At 45.5% G+C, this 21,134-nt stretch overlaps 3 protein-coding genes and 1 non-coding gene across 4 annotated transcripts in view; 1 reads left to right on the top strand and 3 right to left on the bottom strand.

Moving 5' to 3' along the window:
- col6a3 (collagen, type VI, alpha 3) overlaps nt 1-3,949 on the top strand; it is a 43,946-nt gene extending 39,997 nt beyond the window's left edge. The window contains 4 exon segments of the mRNA XM_057026909.1: nt 577-747; nt 1,872-1,931; nt 2,594-2,779; nt 3,194-3,949. Of these exon segments, the coding sequence (XP_056882889.1) occupies nt 577-747; nt 1,872-1,931; nt 2,594-2,779; nt 3,194-3,231 (455 nt within the window). The 3' untranslated portion in view covers nt 3,232-3,949.
- Nucleotides 3,950-12,721: 8,772 nt separating this feature from the next.
- Nucleotides 12,722-12,795, bottom strand: trnai-aau (transfer RNA isoleucine (anticodon AAU)). Its single transcript has one exon. It is a non-coding gene; the product is annotated as a tRNA-Ile (tRNA).
- A 752-nt stretch (nt 12,796-13,547) lies between these two features.
- cops8 (COP9 signalosome subunit 8) lies at nt 13,548-20,464 on the bottom strand. The gene is made up of 7 exons (XM_057042244.1): nt 20,303-20,464; nt 19,647-19,717; nt 19,430-19,478; nt 18,987-19,119; nt 15,086-15,193; nt 14,925-14,987; nt 13,548-14,306 (listed from the first exon to the last, which is right to left on the bottom strand). The coding sequence occupies exons 1-7, from the start codon at nt 20,447-20,449 to the stop codon at nt 14,227-14,229; spliced, it is 651 nt and encodes a 216-aa protein (XP_056898224.1). The 5' UTR covers nt 20,450-20,464; the 3' UTR covers nt 13,548-14,226.
- trim63b (tripartite motif containing 63b) lies at nt 16,617-18,301 on the bottom strand. The gene has a single exon (XM_057042241.1). The coding sequence runs from the start codon at nt 18,068-18,070 to the stop codon at nt 16,997-16,999; it is 1,074 nt and encodes a 357-aa protein (XP_056898221.1). The 5' UTR covers nt 18,071-18,301; the 3' UTR covers nt 16,617-16,996.
- Nucleotides 20,465-21,134: the final 670 nt, after the last annotated feature.

Here is a 21,134-nt window from a genome sequence, read left to right as displayed (position 1 = left end):
TGCCGCATAAGGCCCAAACCAGTTATCTCCTAGTAATCCATCTGGCATTTTTCTGCTTTTAATGACGCTAATGTGCTGCGTATGTTTATGTTTGGCTCTGCGGTATGTTAGTCGCATAAATAAAATCTGGCGGTTTAACCTAACGCAGCTGTTGTAATGCTCAGACCTTCATCTCAGCTGCTATACAAATGTGCTGTGAATCAAGTGACCAGCATGTTCCAAACAACCTGTGGGTCGGCTCCTAAACTTTATCTACTCACACTAAACTACTGCTCGTTGTTTTTTGTGTAGCGAAGCCCTTAAGTAGAAAATATAGGCTGCAAATTGAACAGAAGAAAAACTGTGAAAGCTGTTGAGGAATGGCTGAATGGAGAGCGTAGTGATGTTTAAAATGTGCTCCTCTCGTTAAAGTCTTGACACTAAACCTTTCTTAGCTGTCTGCAGCATGTTCATCATGTAGTCATTTTCATTTAACTCTTTTCTGAGGAACTGCTACCTAATACCTAACAGAGTCGCTGTCTTTGATGGTTGCTGTTTTCTCTTTTATGCTGCATGTTCCTGTTAATAACTTTGCAGACCCGTGCACTCTTGACTATGATCCCGGAATGCCGTGCAGAGGCTATGAGGCTAAATGGTTCTTTGACCGAAAGAACAGGATCTGTTCACAGTTCTTTTATGGAGGCTGTGGAGGAAATAGAAATAGGTTCAACTCCAAGACCCACTGCTTGAAATACTGCTTGAGGTCAGGTAAGTCATCGGCAGACTCGCCGGGATAAAGCTCCTCCTAGCGCGATGGCGTCATATGGCACATCTTTTATGGGTTTAGTCTCCAGATGTTTAACTGGGAAGAGTTTATGTGAGCGCATAAATAAACGATTGACCAATCTGGTACAACTGAAATTTACAGTGAGAACAAATCAGTTCAGATCATCATTTAGGGCCGAAGCACCAACAGAAGGGTTTATTGAGAATGCAATTTATTACCTGCTGTCTTAAATAGGGTTTAACCTTGAAATCTGACCTTTAGCCAATGTCTGAGGTGTGATAGACCGTTTTGTTGTCTCACTGCAGTTCATTATAGGTAAAGACTTTTTGATTTGGGAGGTGTAAGAAGGGGAGGACTCTATGGAAACCAGGCACACATGAGGTCGAAACCACAACACAGGAACAACAAACATGGGAAAATAAACATAAAACTTTAAAAACCATATGACAGGAAATGACACAAACAACAAAGCCGCGACAGAGCGTACAGCTGTGTTTTAATCCACATTTTAAAACTAAAACAAGAAGAAAAGGAAGGAAAGAAGCTAAGTAAGCTGTGGTCGCATCCAGAGGTAGCTGCTCGGGGATGGTCCTCCGTGATCGAGGGGCCCGGCCGCTTCTTCGAGAGCTGGTATGACAAACCGCTCTTTCCTTCTGTTGAACCGAATTTTTTTAAAGTTTACACTCAAACTCGCCTCCGCTTTTAAATGTCATCTCGTTTTGTGTCGTTTTGACAGCATAACATCATCTAGGTCCCCATCAGTGCTCAATTTAACACTTAAAAAAATATCAGCTGGAGGCAGTTTTTAAGCAGCTTATAAACCTTCACTATTAGCTTTTACTGGTTAATATAAACCACAGCAGAAGTGAGTCTTGGCATTTATGTGTGAAATTAGCAGGGAAATCTTTCTGCTGCCGTCATCTCAGTCTCTCCCTGCCAGTCTGAGCTGATCTCAGTGCATGTTGGGTAAATTATGGTTCACAGCTGTGATGGGATGGGAGGGAATAAAAACGAGCCTTTTCTTTATCGTCTTATTATATGTTACATGGGTAGTTTTTCAGCTGCTGCACCTATTGAGATGAATTTTGATTTTCCATTTCAGCAGTGTCGGAACCTCGACCAAAGGTGCCACAGACTGAACAGGAGGAGATCCTCCCCCCTCCCGGTAAGACCTGAACACCACTGTGCACATGTAAGCAGCAAACAGCAACCACGCTCCAACCGAAGCTCTTCCAGGGGGTTAGCCGCCAATGAAGCCCAGAGGTTTTTTAGCATTTCTGCTTCTTTGCTTTTGGGAACCAAGAACATCTACGTTGCTCTCTTTTTTCTGTCTTGGGGAAACTTTTAACCATTTTGTTTGATGCGGTTTCCGTGAATGCCAATAGGAAGAGAAAGTGCTTGACATCATCAAAAACTAGTTTGAGTCAAGCATTTCAGACCACCTCTGATTTTGGCTGCACATCTGGCCACATCAGGTCGCCAAGGTTAGATGATAGATCCACGGTCCCTTTGTGTGAGGGAGTGAGCCAAGCAGCAACCACAGAGTAACGGAAAGCCTCGTTCAGCCGGTTTGACTGCTGGAGAAATCTGGCAGCACGTCTTCCCGCTGTTTACTCAGAACGTCATGTGCCTTATTTTATGTCTGCTCTGCTTTCCTTCAGCCTTTTATTAGAGGATTTATAAAGATTTCCACTCCACAACGGCTCACTGGCAACACTCAGTTATTACGTCTCATTACGTGTAACGCTCATTTAATAAGTGCAGATAGAACTGTTCCTCACAGAGCTGCACGTAAACCCGTTTTTTTTTTTGTTTCTTTCTTCTCAGCGCTCTCTGCAGCTGTGAACATCTGCCAGCTCCCCAAATCGGAAGGACCCTGTGCCAAGTTTGTCCTCAAATGGCACCATGATGCAGCCACCGGGAGCTGCACGCGCTTCTGGTACGGCGGCTGCGGTGGAAACGCCAACCGCTTTGAGACGCACGAGCAGTGTCTGAAGGCGTGTGGGAAACAAGGTACACTTCTTCACTGTCTCGTGGTTTTGTCCGTCCGATAATCTCTGAGATTAAACCAGAAAGAAAACAGTCTTGTTTGTTTTACTCTCGGCACTTGGTGAATTCTAAACCGGAGGTCATGTGGTTTTACTGTCTCTGTGGGGACATTTCCAGCCGTCCCAGTATGGACCGGTGCCGATATGCTGCTCAACTGACTCTTGTTGTGGAAGCGGATCTCATTCATGAGTCCAAAAGTTAAATAGGATATTTTAGTTTCATTTTTCTGGTTACATTAAATAAGCAGATACATAATCACCTGCAGTCCAGATTAAATCATTTCGTTTAATCTGGCTTCTGTTTAAATTTGCTCCGCTTGAAATTGTTTTTTCCCGTCTGCTGATTCAATTTCTCTGCACGTTTCTCTTCCATTGGCAGCAAACGTCAAACCAGTCGCCGCTGCAATAAGAACATAGAACCAACAACCCGTGGCGAGATGTTCACCTTCGTTCTGGGGATTCTAAGGAGAACTGACCATTGTCAGGCTGCAATACCAACGTAATGGTGACTGCACTGGATTCACGGACTTTAGCCCCCCTAAATTCTTGAAGTCGTCATTTTTCACATCAAAAAGGGAAGAAGGGAGATTTGCTGCATGTTTGTTTAACGTACTGGTGCTACTTTGTATGTTTTTACAAGTAAAGTTATTAATTACATTCAGTCATGTTTCTGGTGCCGACATCATTAATGTGTTTTTTTTTAAAGGCAGTTTTATAATTAAACAAGAAACATATGAATATCTTGGACAGAGATGAGCAAAGACACATTCAAAAACGGCATTATTCAATCCAGTATCTGTTGTTATTTCATTTTTCTACATTCCACGTTCACTTTTATTGATTCATTCCTTTTATGGAGCTCACCTGATCCCTGGGGAATCTCTATCACTACTTCACAGTCACGCCATCCACAGCAACGGTTTCGCAGGTCTAGTACGGCGGCGCGTGTACTGGAGCGGCGGAACCACATGCTCGGATTCTGAAGCGCTTCAGAATTCACTCACTCGACTCACACAGCTAATGAAAAATGGAATGTACCTGTCAGACTTTAGTCATCATGTTTCATTTGGTTTTGCTGAACTTTGTGTTTCATTGAGCAAAGAGGAAATAAAAATGAATGAGACTCTCTAATAAACACGTTTTTCTTTATTTGGAATCAGAACAAACAGATGTAAACGTAGACAATCTTTAAATGTCCCAGGAAAGATGCGTCACATGACCAGCGACAGTGGTGCCCCTTCATTCTAAAGTACTCAATTACTGGGGGGGGGGGGTGTCAAATAAACCGGAACCAAGAACACCAGAACACTCACAAGACAATCTGGAACAGACCAAAGTACAGCTGATAAAGAAGGTGGAGGGAGGCAACGAGACACAGGTGGAACACATTAGGGAGGGCAACCCAATCACACAGGCGGGAGACTTGACAGGAAGCCCAGGATGACACCAGGCTTCAAAATAAAACAGGATGGGATGAGGAAAAGGACAAAACAGAGCAGAGAGTGTCTGTTCTCCACACGCTATCTGGTCCCAACACAGCCAGCGTTGTTCAGTGATGGACCTTAACTGGCTGAAAGTGTGTGTGGGTGTGTGTGTGTGTGTGTGTGTGTGGGGGGGGGGGGGGGTGTCTTAAGAGCGTCAGGATTAATGACTGAGATGTTTACATTAAAGTCCGGAATGACCCAGGCAGGAATTCAGCCGACTCCACATTATTGCAGTGTTTTTGAAACCTGCCCTCCACCTCCAGGAACCGTGAGGGGAACCGACCAGTTGCGGCTCTGGTCCAGATGAAAAAATCGAACATTTCATTTGACCGAGCAAGAGGTCGGTTTGCCGTCAAAAGCAGCAGCTCAAATTTATCCGATTTATGCTCAGAGGGAAACTTTGGGAACATTTGGAGAAATGAGAGGACTTTGAGTGGCGTCTTGTCATCGTCTGGAGCGTCCAACATTAAATATTTTGTCAGTGATAGAGGAGACCTTCACGGGGACATTTGTGTCTCCAGCCAAAACATCCAGATGTTTTCCCTCCAGCTTGTTTGAAAGAGTTTTGTTTTGATGAACTCTTCCTAATTTCCCTCCATTCCATCACTCGTTCCCTTTGTAAAATCCAACTCATGTTCATGTGCTGGGCTGGTCTGCAGCCCAAGGCCGGAACTGGTCCGTGCAGAACCTTCATCAGAAGCCCCCATCAGCGCCTTCATGAGTCCCAGTTATCATCGAGGGCATGTTCTGTCTGTCTGTCTGTCTGTGTGTGTGTGTGTGTGTGTGTGTGTGTGTGTGTGTGTGTGTGTGTGTGTGTCTCATCACATTTCCTCCTTTTGGTCCTTCAGAGAATTCCAGACCGGATTTCTGCTTTGAATTTCCGGCGTTCTGGGAACGTTCTGTGGGAACCCGTTGAATTACTGAAGCTGAAGTGCACGTCAGGCCAAACTTTATGGGCTGTGCTGGTACCTCAGTCCAACAACGTGGATTCTGAATAAACCGCAGTGGTGCTCGGGTGTTTCTGTTTAAAACAGTTAACAAGGAAAACGTCGTATCAGCACCTTGTTGAGCGCGTTGGTGACTGAGGGAACATCTTGACGGGGGCCCGAGACAGAGGTGGTTCTGAAACTCAGCACACTGGTTTCCTTTCACCCAACAGGAGCCGCAGGTCGAGCCAAGGGGAGGAACACACACTAGTCTGCAGCGCCTGGTTGTTCTGTCATCATTTCCACGGTGAGCAGAACGTTCAGCTCAGTGTGGAGCAGCGCTGAGGCCTTCAGAACCAGCCAGGGAAAACCCGTCAGCAGGCAGCCGCTCATGGAAACTGAAATAAAAGGCACAGCCCCTGACTGTCAGGTCCTCCTTAACATTACCGGGAGCCAAAAGAAGCAAGAAGAGCGTTCCCATGAACTGGCTCCACTGTGAGCAAACCAGTAGCTGTGTGGGTTTGTCTGCCGGCCCGTGATTCATGCACGGCCGCCGGCACGTCGGCACGTCGGCACGCCAGCTCTGCACATCAAAGCGCTTCGGCTCCGTCTGCACACATTCCACAAACCTCATCATTAAGTGTGTTTTCAGTGGATTCTTGGAGCTGAATGTTCGTGCAGTTGTGGTCAGCTCAGCTACTTTCCAATTGGTGATCTAGGTGAAATGAAACGAGGAACGTGGGAGGAAGAGGAGGAGGAGGGGGAGGAGGAGGAGGAAGAGCCACTGGAGCAGCACACGGGTCCATCGGTGACCCTCTGCTGGCTGTGTTGGGCTACGGACGACGTTCTGCAGCTTCCCCCAACATCAGTTCACCAGGACCTGAGAGCAACGAGGCCCCTGAGCTTTGCTTTCATAGCTTTGCCCACCAGATCGAGGTTTCGGCCTCGTGGTTCTCCCAGTGATCAGGGCAGATCAGAGATGATTAAAGATGTCAGGATTCTTTCAAAATAAGACTGATACAAGTTGATCATCTGGAACTTGATTATGGCGGAATGACGTCCAGTTTGTACTGTAAAAGCAACACTTCTCAGTTTTATCTTCTGATATAAATGACAAAATCACACACTTTGACCTCATACAGGTCATGTGACCACGACTCCACTAGAAACCTTTGTGATTGGCTGTTGTCAGCCCGGTACAGATCGTAGGATCCACAGGTGGAGTCGATCACGTAAGAAGCCTGATGGATGTTTCCGGAGACCTTTCAGCATCAGAGGCTCATTTCTGTCCAAATCCTGGGAAAATGACCGTAGAACTCCGGAAAGATTTTGAGACACTTTTCATTTTATTTTCCACAAATGGCTTCAATTTAATAGTCTGCATGTACTTAAGTTCTCATTGATGTTCCAACAGCAAACACAGAATGCAGCACATGTTATGAGTCAGCATTGTTCTCAGGGAATCTCTCTCTCACACACACACACACACACACACACACACACACACACACACACACACACACACACACACACGTATTTCTATCTTTTCAGAGACCTCCGCCAGCCTTACCGTTCCCTACCCTCACATCACCACTAACCCCTTAACCTTAACCTTGACCATAAGCTAAACTCAGTCTTAAGTTTTAATGTTAATTAATGTCAAAATGAATTATGGGGACCGGCCAAAATGTCCTCAGTTTGTAAAAATGTTCTCAGTTTGGTTGTAGAATCAGTAAATATGAAAACTGAGACCCACAATGAGAAAACAAGGCGTTAATGAAAGACTCTAAAAGCTGTGAGAATCGTCCTCGAGGCCGTCAGTCATTCCAACACTCTGATAACGACACATCTCCAAACATGTGTTTTCACTCTGCTTTTCTTTATATGCCTTTTGTGAAGCGAAGGAAACGGCAACAACAACTCCATTGTGCCGTTTAAGAGCAGAGTCCACATTTCAGACATAAACCTTCTGTTTCTTGTGTGTTGGCGCCATAAAACTAAGAAGTCCCATCTGTCCAACGCTGCTGAAAATGAGACATGCATTAGCAGGGCTCATGAATTTCACACTAATTATTACATGTGTTTTTCCACAGGCCCATTATGACTCATTACACAAACAACACAAACGGACTCAACACAAATGTTCAGGACTGGGAACCAGCAAAATCTGATGAGTTATACTCCATTACAATAACCTGCCTCTCCGTTAAAAGGTTGTCATTGATTAGTTGCTGTTTACTTTCCCCTCAAAACTCAAACTAAACCAAATTAAATCAGTTGTTTTTGTGGAAAAAATGTCACTGTTCCTCACTGAGCTGTGACAAGATTGCAACTCAAGTCTCATTCACTTCCTCTTCCAGTTCCCACTGGTTTGTGTGTCTGTGTCCCATCCCAAACTAATTTCCCTCCAGAGAACTCCCACAGAGAGGCTGGAAAGAACAAGCACTCATGCACTGTACTGGGAAATAAGTTTATCACATCCGTTTAGATCTTGTGGTCAGATTTCCCCCCTGTGTAGATGAGCTGAAGTTAGCATTTGGAAGTTAGCAGCTATCATGTTCTTAGCATAACCACAATCTTCTGCAATCTGCAAACACCACCCCGAAACCTGGCAGCCGCAGACGTTTGTTTCGGACCTTAAGACACCCAAATTTAATTGTCTCAACCGGCTGTTTGTCCTCGCAGGTGTACGTGCGCTTCACATTTTCCACCTCAGCCACGTTCATGAGAACAAGATGGTGGACGCAAGTGTTAGCCAGGAGTTCCATTAAGGTCAGCACGCATGTTAGCACGCTGGCTAGACTAAACACAACCTTCAGCTGCTTTATTTACAGCTGCTGCGCTGAGATTTCCTGCAGTTGTTGCTGCTCAGCTGCCATTAAAGTCCGATTCAGGACTGATCTGCAAACGATGAGGCGGCGCTTCATTTCTCCCCGGTCCTGGACGAGCTGATGAGAATCTGGTGTGACAGGCAGAGGAATGAGGAGCAGCAGGTGAGGAGAGAGAGTCAACACCAATCACACAAGAGCTACACAAGCTGGAATGTTCCAGGAATCAGGAATAACCAGCCGATCGGAGGAGGGTCGGTGGGAGGGAGCGTTGAGGGCCGAATCTGAGACCGTTTCCCTTTTAAATGCTGCAGAATCGCTGCATCAATGTTTGTATCATAGTTCTATTGGAGAAAATCAGCCCAAAGCATCCGACACACACAGTTTTTCAAAATGGGATACAGATCTGATTCATTTGAAAGAGGTTAAACCCGCGTTCACTGCAGAATAACACACCTTTAACTCCCCGTTTACCGTCGTCAGCGTTGGTGTGTCCACTTTTAAAATAGGGGAACACGAGCAGGAGACGGTCTGAGGGTCGAGGATGCTCAGATAACTGGATGACAGCATTGTTGGGTGGAGGCCATGTTTTCCTCTGATGGGCTGATAAACAAGGTGGTCTTATTTAATCTCCTCGCTGGCCTGATGTTTGCTTTCCCATGGAAATGTGTAAGGATCACAAAATAATCAACGACGGTTGTAATTTCCACGATGCATCGTTATTCTCAAATGTTTGGACAGATGTGAAAACGTTCCACTCTTCTGTCCGGCTGGATTTGGCTGCACGTTAAACTATTTTCAAATGCATAAAGTTGTTTTTCTGCGGGGATTACGTGTGTGTGGTTAACACCGACGGCGTTGCCAAGAGGAAACAAACACACAAATAAACCAAAGAAAATGTTGCTCTGTGTGTTTATGTGAGTGGAGTTAATGGAAGTCTTTGATGTCCTGAGCTGCGATGATTTCTCCTTTCCAAGCAGAGATGAGTGACCATGAGGTCAGAACTTCATCCCAGTGGAAGCGGTTTCTTTTTTATTGATGAGGACGTTTTCAGGAAGTGTCAGATCACAGAGACGTGACCAAGCTCTCGACCTTCTCTGCTCACCTTCACAGGATCCTCTCAGCAGCTTCACTCAACGTCCGGCTTCAAATCCCCAACATGTTCCTGAGAACTCCACAGAGGAAGGATTTAGAGACGTGAGGTGTCACCAGAGTTGATTCTCTGGACTGATTCCCATCAGATTTACTCCGTTAGCTGCGCTGCTTTACATCAGCCTGTCCAATCACCCCAACAGCCTGGACGAGATTTAAATGCTACTTAATTTACGTCCTCTTAACCGTCTTCCAGTCATGACTGCTCCAAGTCCAGAGCAGATAAATCACCAATATCTGGGTTTCATTTGACTCTTTTTATCAGATTTCTGAAAGTTGCCATCAATAAAGGGAGAAAATGGGAGAAAAGCTCCAATCCAGAAATGTTGAGTTTGGACTTTATATATTAGACTTTTTAATAGTTACAGCTGCTTTTTCCTGTAAATGGCACCAAGTTGGTGTGTGGAGGAGCTGTGGGCTGGCAGAGGAAAGATAAATAATGTGGTCAGTTAATCTTTGCCAACAGGAAATGTGGAGGAGAGTCCTCTGATGTGAGCCGGTTAGATCACGGCCGACATTCCCGCCAGAGGGAAAAACACCCGAAAGAGAAAACTCCTTTATACAAAGGTCACTGTTCCAGGGGTCAAAGCGGAGCCGCTAAATTCATCAACCTGAAATGATTTATTACTAGAGCAACACACACAATACTCTCCAGATGTCAAACGGGGTCTTTCTCAAGTCTGGGGAGCGGAAGATTTTCCAGCCGCCTGGGAAAAATGAGACAAAAGTGAAGAAACCTTGTGAACGTGTGCAGAAGCTGAAGCTGCCTCTGCACCTGATGGAGCGACTGAAACTGGGAAAGTTCTGCAGCTTTTGGCCGCAGCAACTGGCCCAAACTCCACAGCTCCAGGAAACCAAATCAGGCAACCTCGGATGAACGTTCAGTGAAGGAAAAACTGTGTCGCTTCCTGTCAGCTGGGCCAGGTGCTCAGCTATTTTGACCTGGGATCAGGTGGGAGCTCGTCTGCCTGGTAGGATAGAATTCCCAGCTGGATCCGGCCCTCAAGGATCGGGTCTGGACTCCCTTTAATTCTCAGTCAGACCGTTTTTATAGCTTCTCATTATAAATAAAACCAATAATTACACAACTGTAAAATGGTCTTCAGTAAAAAAAAAAAAAAAATCTTTTGGTATAAACTTCTTTTTTATGTTTAGTTTGTAATACATGATATTTTGTGTCCACTACTCTTTTGTTTTTTCTTCCACTCAACAAAATGTGAATGTGAGACAGTTTTGGATCAGAACACGAGTGAAGGAAACATGTTGGGCCCATAAAAGCTCCAATGAGTGCAGCAGAGCCGCTTTAGCTCCCTGTCGGCACCTTCAGGATCTCATCTTTGGAATAGAACGGCTCCTGGATGAGAGGATCCGGGGTCACGACTCTGTTCTGGGAACGTTTCACTTGTTTTTGAGCGGAAAACATCTGCACCCAAAACGAACTGTCGGCGTTTCTAATGTGCGAGAGGACGGATCTTCACACCTCTGTCACCTGCAACGTGTGTGCAAACATGAAATAAGCAGTTTTGGAATCACAGAGAAAGATTTTCATTATTTTTCCTTTGTTTCACTGGAAAGCCGGAGGATGTTTGGAGCCACATGTGGGAATCTGACAACGGAACCCGTCTGAGGTTAAATCAAAAAATGATCAGATTAAACTTGGAACGAGGATCTGAATTCTGATAATAGGTCCAGAATTGTGGCCTTAAAGTTCAGGGAAATCTGCGTAAATGTTGGAATGTTGGCGGGATGTATTGAAAAGCTGCCATATTTTCCACGTTGTTCGTAATCAAGTGGTGGACAATGGATTTTAATTTCATTCATCAAGTTTCCAGTCTCTCTCGTTCACTCGTCCATCCAGTTGGCTCTGATGCACAAATGTCTCTGCGAGGTTTCCTCCGTCTCGCTCTTCCTCTTCCTCCTCCCCGAGCTCGCTCTCTTTTTTCTCATCCCCTCTTCTCTCTCCCACATCCTCCTGCTCTCATGACTCATCATCCCACATGGAAACATTTGCTCCATGAATGTGAGGGAGCGTTTGCTGCTCTCTGTCAAACAATTCCCCAAAGTTGCAACTGGAAAGGGAAATTAAAAAAAAAAAAAAAAATCTTTTCTGTGAAATAAATGGTCCTGCATTTTATAATGCAGACTAAACGTTACTTTGTTAATTGCTCGAACGCTTTAATGATTAAAACCTGCCAGTTAAACCGCCATCACCCCAGATGTTAGCAAACGATGCCTCCTACTGGCCAAACAGTGGAACTGCCAGATCCCCGACAGCCACTCGTTCACTAACGGCTCATATGCATGAGGCCACATTTTCCACATTTCCCTGAAGCTTAAGGCGCCTCTGATACCAAACACAATGAGCCAGCGAGATGGTCTGGGGCTGGTTTGATGGATTCAGGGTGAGTGACGTGTGTGGAATCAGAAGCATCCCGAACCAAGACGGATCTGGTATTTGTTAAGTTGGCCATGGGAGAGCTCAGAACTATCTTAGAAAGAACTCGATGGTATGCTTGAAAAAAGAGTTCACTGACCCCCTTCAGTCCATCATACACCAGTTTACATGATGTTCAGTGAGCATCAGACACTCTCTGTGCCTCATTAATGTTACAAGTCTGCCCAGATTTAAACAAACTCCTTTTTTATAACTAAACATTAGGTTTTAGAGATAATTTGCCCAAATCCCAAAAGACAAACAAGCACATTAGCCTGCATCTGTGTGGGAATACCAGCTTAAGAGTCCTCTGTCATGTCATGTTCTATGATGATAGTCAGAGGTGACCTCTGACCCCTGGAAAAGATGACCTCATTCAACAGAGCCTAACAGCCTGCAGCTACACGTGAGCACCAGAGAGCAAGAGTGTTAATATTTGTTGTTGTCGGATACACTCAGACTTTAACAAAAGGTTACTAATTGAATTCCCAGCACATTGTAAAAGTCTGAGTTCTGTGGACTGTCGAGGCTGTGGGCAACAACATGTGCTTGTCTGAGTGTTTCATGCTGCAAACAGCAGTGAAAACCTCCAAAACTTCGCTGAAACCGCGGCACCAAGTCAAACATGTGTATATGCCGTAAGTAGCCTCAGCATTCAGTGAAAATGCTTTTGTGGAAACTCTTGACCTTATGGCCTCACTTCAAAGTGTCCTCCCATCCGCTCTGCAACAGCTTTGACATTTTAATAAGGAACCTGTAAAACTGAGCTGGTTTATTGACAGTTGCTGAGCTGCTCAGCATTAACCACCTAAAAGAATTTTAGCATCTGAAAATGCCGCATAGGCATGGAAAGCCCACCTCTGAAAACCTGGGAAGCTTATCAGGTCACACCAGGGACACTAATAAACCATCATTGTTCTGGGTCAGTTGCAGAGGGATATTTTATTAAATGGGCTGTTGCCCATAATCTTTTCCTTGGTTTGGGATTCGAGATGGTGACACTCCAAACTTTCTCTGATATTCAGATAGATAAAAAATATAATATAAATTCAATATGCTTCGATATAGTCAAGAAAAAGTACATGGCCCGTACGGGGATCGAACCCGCGACCTTGGCGTTATTAGCACCACGCTCTAACCAACTGAGCTAACCGGCCACGTGACTGGGGGTACAACTGTTTACATTACAACCTGTTGCAACAACATCAATACAGTGAGAGATATAGACACACACACATAAAAATATGACAGAGACACACAACTTAAACATGCAAACAGCTGGTGAGGTAAATAATGAGCACTGGGGATGTTCATGAGACACACACACACACACACACACACACACACAGACACACACACACACAGAGGGGGAGTAAATGTATTGCATTTGAACATTCTGAGAAATGAAGCAGACACACCTTCTAAAAAGCTCTGGGGGGACAATAAGTGAAGCTTTATCTGATCTGGGTTCTCCGGTTACCCAGCTATAGACTAAATATAGGCTCAGACTGGCCCTGATGACAGACCCCGGGTCAGTTACTGTTCACACTCCTGCCCAGTGGTCCTGGCATCTCGGCGGCCGCAACACGTGCTGCTATAGAAAAACACCGTCTATACATAGATTTAAAGGGATGAGTCTTGATGCGTAGAAAATCTGTAATATTTGAATGAAAGCAAGTCGGTCTGGTGAGGAGGGACTTTTTACAAGGCAGCAACATTCCCTTTATACAATAAAAAGAGCATTTGCAGCCGTCAGGCTTTAACTGAGTGTGTGCGTATTTTATTAGAATATATAGATATAACCTTCCACTATTGTTCCATCAGGGGTTAAAAGGCTCCTTTTTCTCCTTAAATTACTGCATATTAAAAGGTAACAAGAGCCAAACAGAAGCCAATAATCAACCACGAATGGAAGCAGTCTGTGCTGTAAACAACAACACAAGACTGAATAAGAAACAACTATATATTTATTCAGCAGTCAAAACAAGAAGTGGACAGTCAGAAAGTGTGAATCCATATGTTGATGCATACGTGCTGAATATCCTGTTACCTGAAAAACACTCAGCTGATGACCGAAGGGTGCTGGAGGGAGAGGAGGGGGGACAGACACCGATGGGAAAGGCATTCCTGAGCCGGCGGAAGGCTTCCAGCCACATGTGGAGAAACTTCAGAATTCCTTGTGAATTCAAACTCTTCTTCTTGTATTGTCGCACAGAAATGTGTTTGAATTACTTTATCAGAATTCTAACAAGTTTTGGATAATTGCCTCTTTATTTACACATCTAAGAACTGACAAGTTCTCAAAAGCGGCTCTATTCCTCTTCCACATGTTCCACCTCCTTCCAAACATCAGATATTTCAGCTGGGCTGCAGGAACAAAAGAACACGAACCAAGTGCGTCGATAAGAACTTATTGGGTGGATTTAACTCGGCAGCTGCGGGGGGAGAGCGAGTCGAACATAGAGAGGACCATGGCTGCCGCTCTGCTTTCACTTTATGGGGGGGGGGTCCCTGCTGGACGTGGGAAAAGGGTCTGTCCAAATTTCAGGCTACACAAAAAGACAAGGGGATGCGGCCGCGGTGGGTTGTCAGTTCTCGAGGAAAGCCACGTAGTCAGTGAGTCTGGCCAACTGCTGCTCATTTGGAACCAATGAGACTGGGGGAGGATCTGTGGAGAGAGGAGAAGCTGAGTCAGAGGGGGATTCCTCAGCGTGCCAAGCACCATCGATCTCCCCGCGTCCCCCCAGATGGAGCTGGGCGGTTTACAAGCCCACGTGTTCGCCTTTTAACCCCTGACTTCTGCCCTCGCCAGAAGTCACAAAAAGGCTTTTTTGAAAACCAAATCTTTTATTTTTGCAATCCTCCAAAACTGTTCGAAGCAGCACTGATGTGTGAAGTAAACGACAAATAAAGGGAAATTCTTCTTTCAACGTTCACGGGAGGCCAGAAAATGTCAAAGATGGGTTTTTGCTAGTTTTGCTGCAGCTATTTTCTCTCTCTACATCAATCACATTTATCCAATGAGTTGGATCAACAGATCAGTAAATGTCTCCTTGGAATTGTGGACATGATAGAAGTCCAACACAAATAACCACATGAGGAATGAAAAGGATGAAGAAGACTTGGAGGGAGTTTAAACATTTCAAATGATTTGAGTCTTTTATCTCTGCTGGAGTGAGTGAAATGGCTCCTAAATCACGACTCTCCATATTTAGATTCATCCACTTAAGACAGAGAGGTGGAGGCCGGAATTCCAAATATTTCACAGCACGACACTGCCACCTACCGGGCTTTTTGGGCATAACCATCCTGGTAGCAGGGTCTGCTTGCCAGCCTTGGCTCACAACACCTTTGGGGGAAAGAAAAGAAAAAACGGGGGGGTGAGTCCCCCTACAACAGTAAAGAGAGGGACATTAACTCTATTACAGCCTGTGGAAACATTCATACCTTTAACTGCCTCCTCCACTGAGTAGCCCACAAAAGCAGCAAAGTCTTCTGCGGAGATGGACGTGTACGCCTGAGCGACCAGACTGTACGCTCGTTGCCGCGTGCTCTCTGTGAATACCAACAACAGGGGTGCGTTCGTGCGTTGAGTGTGTTTGTTCGTTATCACAAGGAAACGTCGCAACAAACCAGCATTATTAGCAGTCGCTGACGAACATTCTTCGGATGATCCCTTCTTGGTTTTGGTTCAGTCTCCTCTCGTAATGCTCCGATTGAGCGTTCGGGTGAGCAGTAAAACACGAATCTGCTCGACCGTCAGATGTTACATCTTGAGGAGGCTACAGTGACAGCTTTGCCCCATGATGTGGACAACCTCCAAACCAAAGCGGAGGATTTCTCTGATTCTTTCTGCTGTATGGCGAATGGCGTGATGGAGGGAGACCGGTCCCTTCACAGGCAGCCCCGTTTATCAGCAGACGCCACCTTTGGCTTCCATAACGTCACGGCTGCTCTAAATATCTGACCTGCCTTGGAACGGAGGAGATAACTTCAAGTGTACGAGGTGATTCCAGCAGCGCAGAGCAGCGGCGGCAGCACGTATCTGATGTCTCTATCACAGAGAGGCCGCAGGGGTTGTGGCCTTGCCTGTTTTATAGCCTAGCAACGCGTAGTGTGTACCAACACGGTCTGTTGGAGCAGCTAGCAGCAGTAACAATAACAAGTGGGATGAGGCGAGACAGCTGTGAGAGGAAGGCCAGAGATTTGTCCAGAACCTTCTCCCGCCCGCTCCTCCAAACAGCCTCCTGTTGTCTTAAATGAGGTGAAAGAAACTAGAACCTGAAAGACTGTCAAAACAGCCATTTTTTTGTTTGTCAGTTGTGCTTTAACCACGTTTGAAAGATGATGAAATATTGTTTCACCATGAAGTCAGATTGTTTCCCCACACTTGTGGGTGGAAAACTCCCATCAGTTAAATGGGAACTCTTATCTCAGATCATAAATCTGCTCTTTTGTGACGGAACAACCTTCTAGAACTGGAATGTTCAGGAAATGAAATGAGGTCTCTGAGCAGACGTTCCAAATAGTACCAACCAGGTCACCACAGGGGGCTTTTTTGTAACCCGGTCCTCAAAGCACACGTGTATTTTTACCTCAGGCCCCTCGACCGTTAAGCACTGACTCATGTGGCAGCTGGACTGGCCTTTCTTAGTCCGCCCTCCTGACGCTCTGGGGCTGGGTGGGAGCTGCTGAGCAAGAGGTCCGTGAGGTTTATGGCAGAGAAACAGGACCTGGCCCGTCCTGACAATCTATTCAAGGGTCGCTATCATTTCTCACCCTCTCACCTCTTAAATATAGCCCCAAGTTTTCACCAGCAAAGGCAAAGCAGACAGGGCATGGCAAGGACTTTTATTTTTAAATGCAGCATATTGCCAAGTAAGAGCAGCCATGGGCTGAGGGAAGGGGGTCTAAAAACTGAACTGCGACTTAAATAAAATTCTGTTTCTTCCTTTTGTTTGGCAGTGAAGCGACTGGCTGTTTAACATCATGCAGTTTTATTCCACATTCCATTATAGAGGGTTGGTGCCTACAGGAACCAATCACGGATCCATCACAAACTTAAACAGTGACTCCAAAGCTTCTCAGATGTTACATACAAGAAAAAGGATCAATCTTCGGTCTGTATTTACATCTATCAACAGAAATTGTCCATTCAAATTGATCAGAAGTACAAAAGTATAAAAAAGTTAAGAAAATAACACTGAAATATTGCACTGAAAAGATTCAAGCCCTTTGAGCTCATCAACAACCGATTTCTTCATTTCTTTCTCTGCATCAGACCCTCCCTGTCGTCACCGCATGTACCAAAAACTAACGAAAAACAACCTTTTTTTTTTTCCCACAGTCCATATTCAATTATTCTTCTTCTTCTTCTTCTTCCTCCTCCTCCTCCTCTTCCTCTTCTTCTTCTGCATCCTCAAATTCATCGTCAGTGACTCCAAAGTCCATTTTGGCCAGGACAGCTTCCACGTGCTCTGTTGACACGGTGAAATGGTCCATCTTCTCAAACCCAGGCTCTGGCCTGTCCTGTCCCATGGAGGACTTGGCTGCGTCTTTGGTTTGCGTGATGATGTTCTTGGAGGCCACCAAGAATTCCGCAGCGCCGCCTTGCTCCAGCGCCCTCACAGCCGTGTCCGTGAGCTCTGTACTGGCCTGCAGTCGCTCGCCGTAACGCTTGGCCAGCTCCCGGAGGGACGCCACCTTCTGATCTTGCTCTTTGCCGATCTGGTCCAGGAGAAAGGCCTTGCGCTCTTCGAGGACAGCGTACAACAGGTCAAAGCGTTCAGAGAGCCCTTGCTTAGCATTCTGGGCGTTGTCCTGAACCGCACGGCAGGCGTCCTCCATCTGGTTGAGCAGGGCCTGGAGGCGCCCGTTGCTGGCTACCAGGGTGTCGATGGCGTTGCTCAGCTCAGCCTTCTGGTTCTCGTAAACGGTCATTAAAGTTGCAACCTCACAGTCTTTATGCTGGCCAAAGACTTTGCAGAGCGAGCAGGTGGGGACCTGGCAGGTCACGCAGTAGATGTTGATCTTCTCCCCTTCGTGCTCCTGGCACATGGGCTCGTTCGATTCTTTAGTCTTCAGGCTGGTTTCTGTGTTGCCGCCGCCGCCGCCGCTGAGTTCTTGCTGCTGCTTGTAAATATCGATAATATTTTCCACCAACAGGTTGCGCTGGAGGCCGTGCACACCGTGGCGGTCAAGAACGACCTCAAATCGGCAGGTAGGACAACGGAAGACGCCGCCAGAAAAGCGGTACGGGTTGCGGGAGTCGTAGAGGTCGCTGGCACAACTGCGGCACAGGTTGTGCTGGCAGGGCAGGATGACCACAGGCTTGGTGAACATGTCCAGACAGATGGGGCAGCTCAGCTGCTTCTCCAGGCTATCCATGGGGCTCGGTGGCCGAACCATCGATCCTGTCCTCTGAACGTCCATCCTGCAAAGGTTTTCGTCTACAGTCAGACTGCTGACCTGACTAACTCTCACGAAAGAAAACTGTCCCCCTCCTGTGGTGTTGTCCTCGCTATGTCCTGCCTCATGTGCGGACGACTAATCTGGCTCAGCTTTAGCCGCTCTCTCCTTTATAGCAGCCCCTCACAGCTGGTGTCATCTGATCCGCTCCACCAACCAGAGCACACATTCTTGCTTGCTTGCTGCCTTGGGACCTTTTCAAAGAAATGCACCCCCCCACCACCACCCCCACCCCTGCATGTGTCACATGTCCCAGTGGGCACTTTGTATCCTCTTGGCAAGGTCAGAAACGGTGGACTGTGCTGAGAACACCAGGGTCCATGTGACATGACTCAGGAGCCTCTGCTGGGGGGCACAGCCAGGTCTAAATGGTAAACATGTTGATGTCAACAGTGCACGAGTCCTGCGCTGTTTCGGTCATTTAGACGCTCCGATTTATTGTTTTTGCCACCATGTTTATGTTCCATGTTCCATCCAGGTGATTAAATTTAATTCCATTAAATTCACCACTTCACCGCCCCAACCGAGACGTCATCAGCAGTTATTGCGCAACTGTCTTATGACACCATCCACATCAGCAGCTCGAGGACATCAACACAAGGTACCGAGAACACGCAGGAGAAGCTATTCTTACGCTCTTACAACACAGACAGCCAAACCTCTGAGCACGAGGGAAATCATTTCATGTCAACAAAACAACCAAATCGATCCTAAATTCCATAAAACATAACATGCCTGCACGTGCACTTCCCTATGAGTGAATAATATAATAAAATTGATGGAAATTCATGCTAGGAAAGCACAATGAAACATTATCTTTCCTCGTAATGGTTGTTTGACAAACTGATAGATGGAGAAATCGATACGATTAGATGTTTACCTCGAAGGGCTTCCATGACTGGAAGAATATTCTCCGACCACTGGAAGGCTGCAATCGCTGTGTAGATTCCTGGAAAGTCTCGCTGCCAAATCCGCTGGCCGACAGCCCAAATAGCCGTTAATTCAGGGTTTGCCTGCACATAAACATTGAAGCATTTGATTTCCTAGATACAACCAGAGGGGCCCCGAATCAGTGACTCCTGTAAACTGTGGACATTAACACAAGCCCCCCCCCCCTCCCGTCAGGCCCCTGGGTGTGAACTACGAGCTTCTAAAAACTATTAAAAACAACCACATTAGGAGGTTTGAAAATAAAAATGAATAACTGACATGGACAAAAGTCCTATTTCATGTAGATAAAAGATATATATAATGACAATTAGAAGAAATATGGAGGGCTATTTATCATTTAGAGGTGTATGGGTGTGTAAACCTTTTGCTTACCGACTTTATTGCCTGTGGGGTCCGTTTCCACAGATATCTGGCATTATTCCTGTTTGACAAAACACCACAACATTACAATGACTTGGGGATTTTTCTCTTTATTTCCTGAAGGCTTTTGTCTCTAAATTAAGCCGGTGCTGTGCCTCACTTTCAGGAGGCCAAACACCAACTGCGAAGGGTTCCGATCCCAGCTGCAGTTTGCGTGGAGTCAACTCACATGTCATTATGAAGGAAATAGAGAGACAGCAGCTGAGCGTAGACCTGAGGAGTGGCGATGCCCCCTGGAGCCTGTTCACATGAATGACATAAGGAAATGCATCCAAAGAAAAATTAACGTATAACGTGACAAATCTTATCGACTAATTATTATCTAGAACCTTTCACTGTAGTCTCCTCATTCAATACCACAAAGCGTAACATAGAGAAACAGTTTACAGCGGTTATCGAATTCTTGTAACATCTGTATATTTACGAACAAGGTCTTTCCCGAGTTTGAGATCAATATTACACGTTCAGATGCAGAAAATAAATAAATAAACGGGAGTAACTATGAATGTAATGATGAGTTGCGTTAGCTAGTTCAGCTATCTGCTGTGCGCTAACAGCAACAAGAGTAGGAATGACGATACAGTTTGATTGCCTACTGTATTTACATGGTATTCGTTGATCTACGAGTTGATTCAAAGCACACCTCAAGCAAAAATGATCTAAAATAGAGTTTTCTCGGAAAAATTGAAACAACTTGTCTGCTTAGCCCTGGTGCTAGCCTACCTTCAGGTAACTGTCACAAACAAATCTGTCACAGGGGGACAGCAGGGATTGACATTTACTACAGCACGAAAGGAAATATGCATTCTGGCATCCAATGCTTACCTCCAGCTCTTGAGTTTCACATTGGTCTAATAACTTATCAAAATTTTCCTCCATCATCACAGCACTAGGCATGATGATGCCCAGCTGCTGCACCGGAAGCTTCTTCTTCGGTATAATTACGTCAGAGCAACGACACACTGGGCGCATCACTGCCCTCTATTGGATGGAGTGCAAATAACCACCAGATAAGATTTGAGCCAGTAAAAGACGTAAAAACGAAGTGTTTTGGTGTTTTTTCTTTCTTTCTTTGAGTACGTTATTATTATGATTGAGGGTTTATCCCATGGAAACCTTTCTTCAGCTCAATGTCAGTCTCCCAGCTGAGTTTCTGGGGTGGCTGTTGATAAGTGATAAAAGTACTTCAAACAGAAAAACAATTCTGTTAAATGATTCACTAATTTGTTTTGAATTAAACACACTTTAACACTTTAAGCCTGGAGAGATGACGTCTGCAAAACTTTTTCCACCCTCACCTTGAGTCTGAAACTTTCTTTTTTTCTATTATTTTTTATTTCTCTTGAGAGCCACATTCGGCATCTCTGTGAATTCCTGCCTTAAATTCACTAATGATCCTCCACTGCCAGCCAATTCCCTCTTCTGTATTTTGATCCCTTTTTATCTCCCGTTGTCTTTGACGTGTATTTTTCCTCCAATGAAAAACTGATCTAGCACAGCAGGCAGATTGGTTGTGCTCCCACCATTGTGACATTTTAAAATTACTACTATTTTTTCCTTTCTGCAGTTGTTATAGAGGAAGTGTCTGCATTCTCACTTTATCCTCCTGACATTTTCAACCATCTGTCCGTGACAGCATTAAGCGTTAAAGTCAGTG

This window comes from Takifugu flavidus, chromosome 1 (genome assembly GCF_003711565.1).
Source record: "Takifugu flavidus isolate HTHZ2018 chromosome 1, ASM371156v2, whole genome shotgun sequence".
NCBI classification, from domain to species: domain Eukaryota; kingdom Metazoa; phylum Chordata; class Actinopteri; order Tetraodontiformes; family Tetraodontidae; genus Takifugu; species Takifugu flavidus.
Note: the sequence above shows the minus strand (reverse complement) of the source record. Positions and strands in the feature narration are given on the sequence as shown.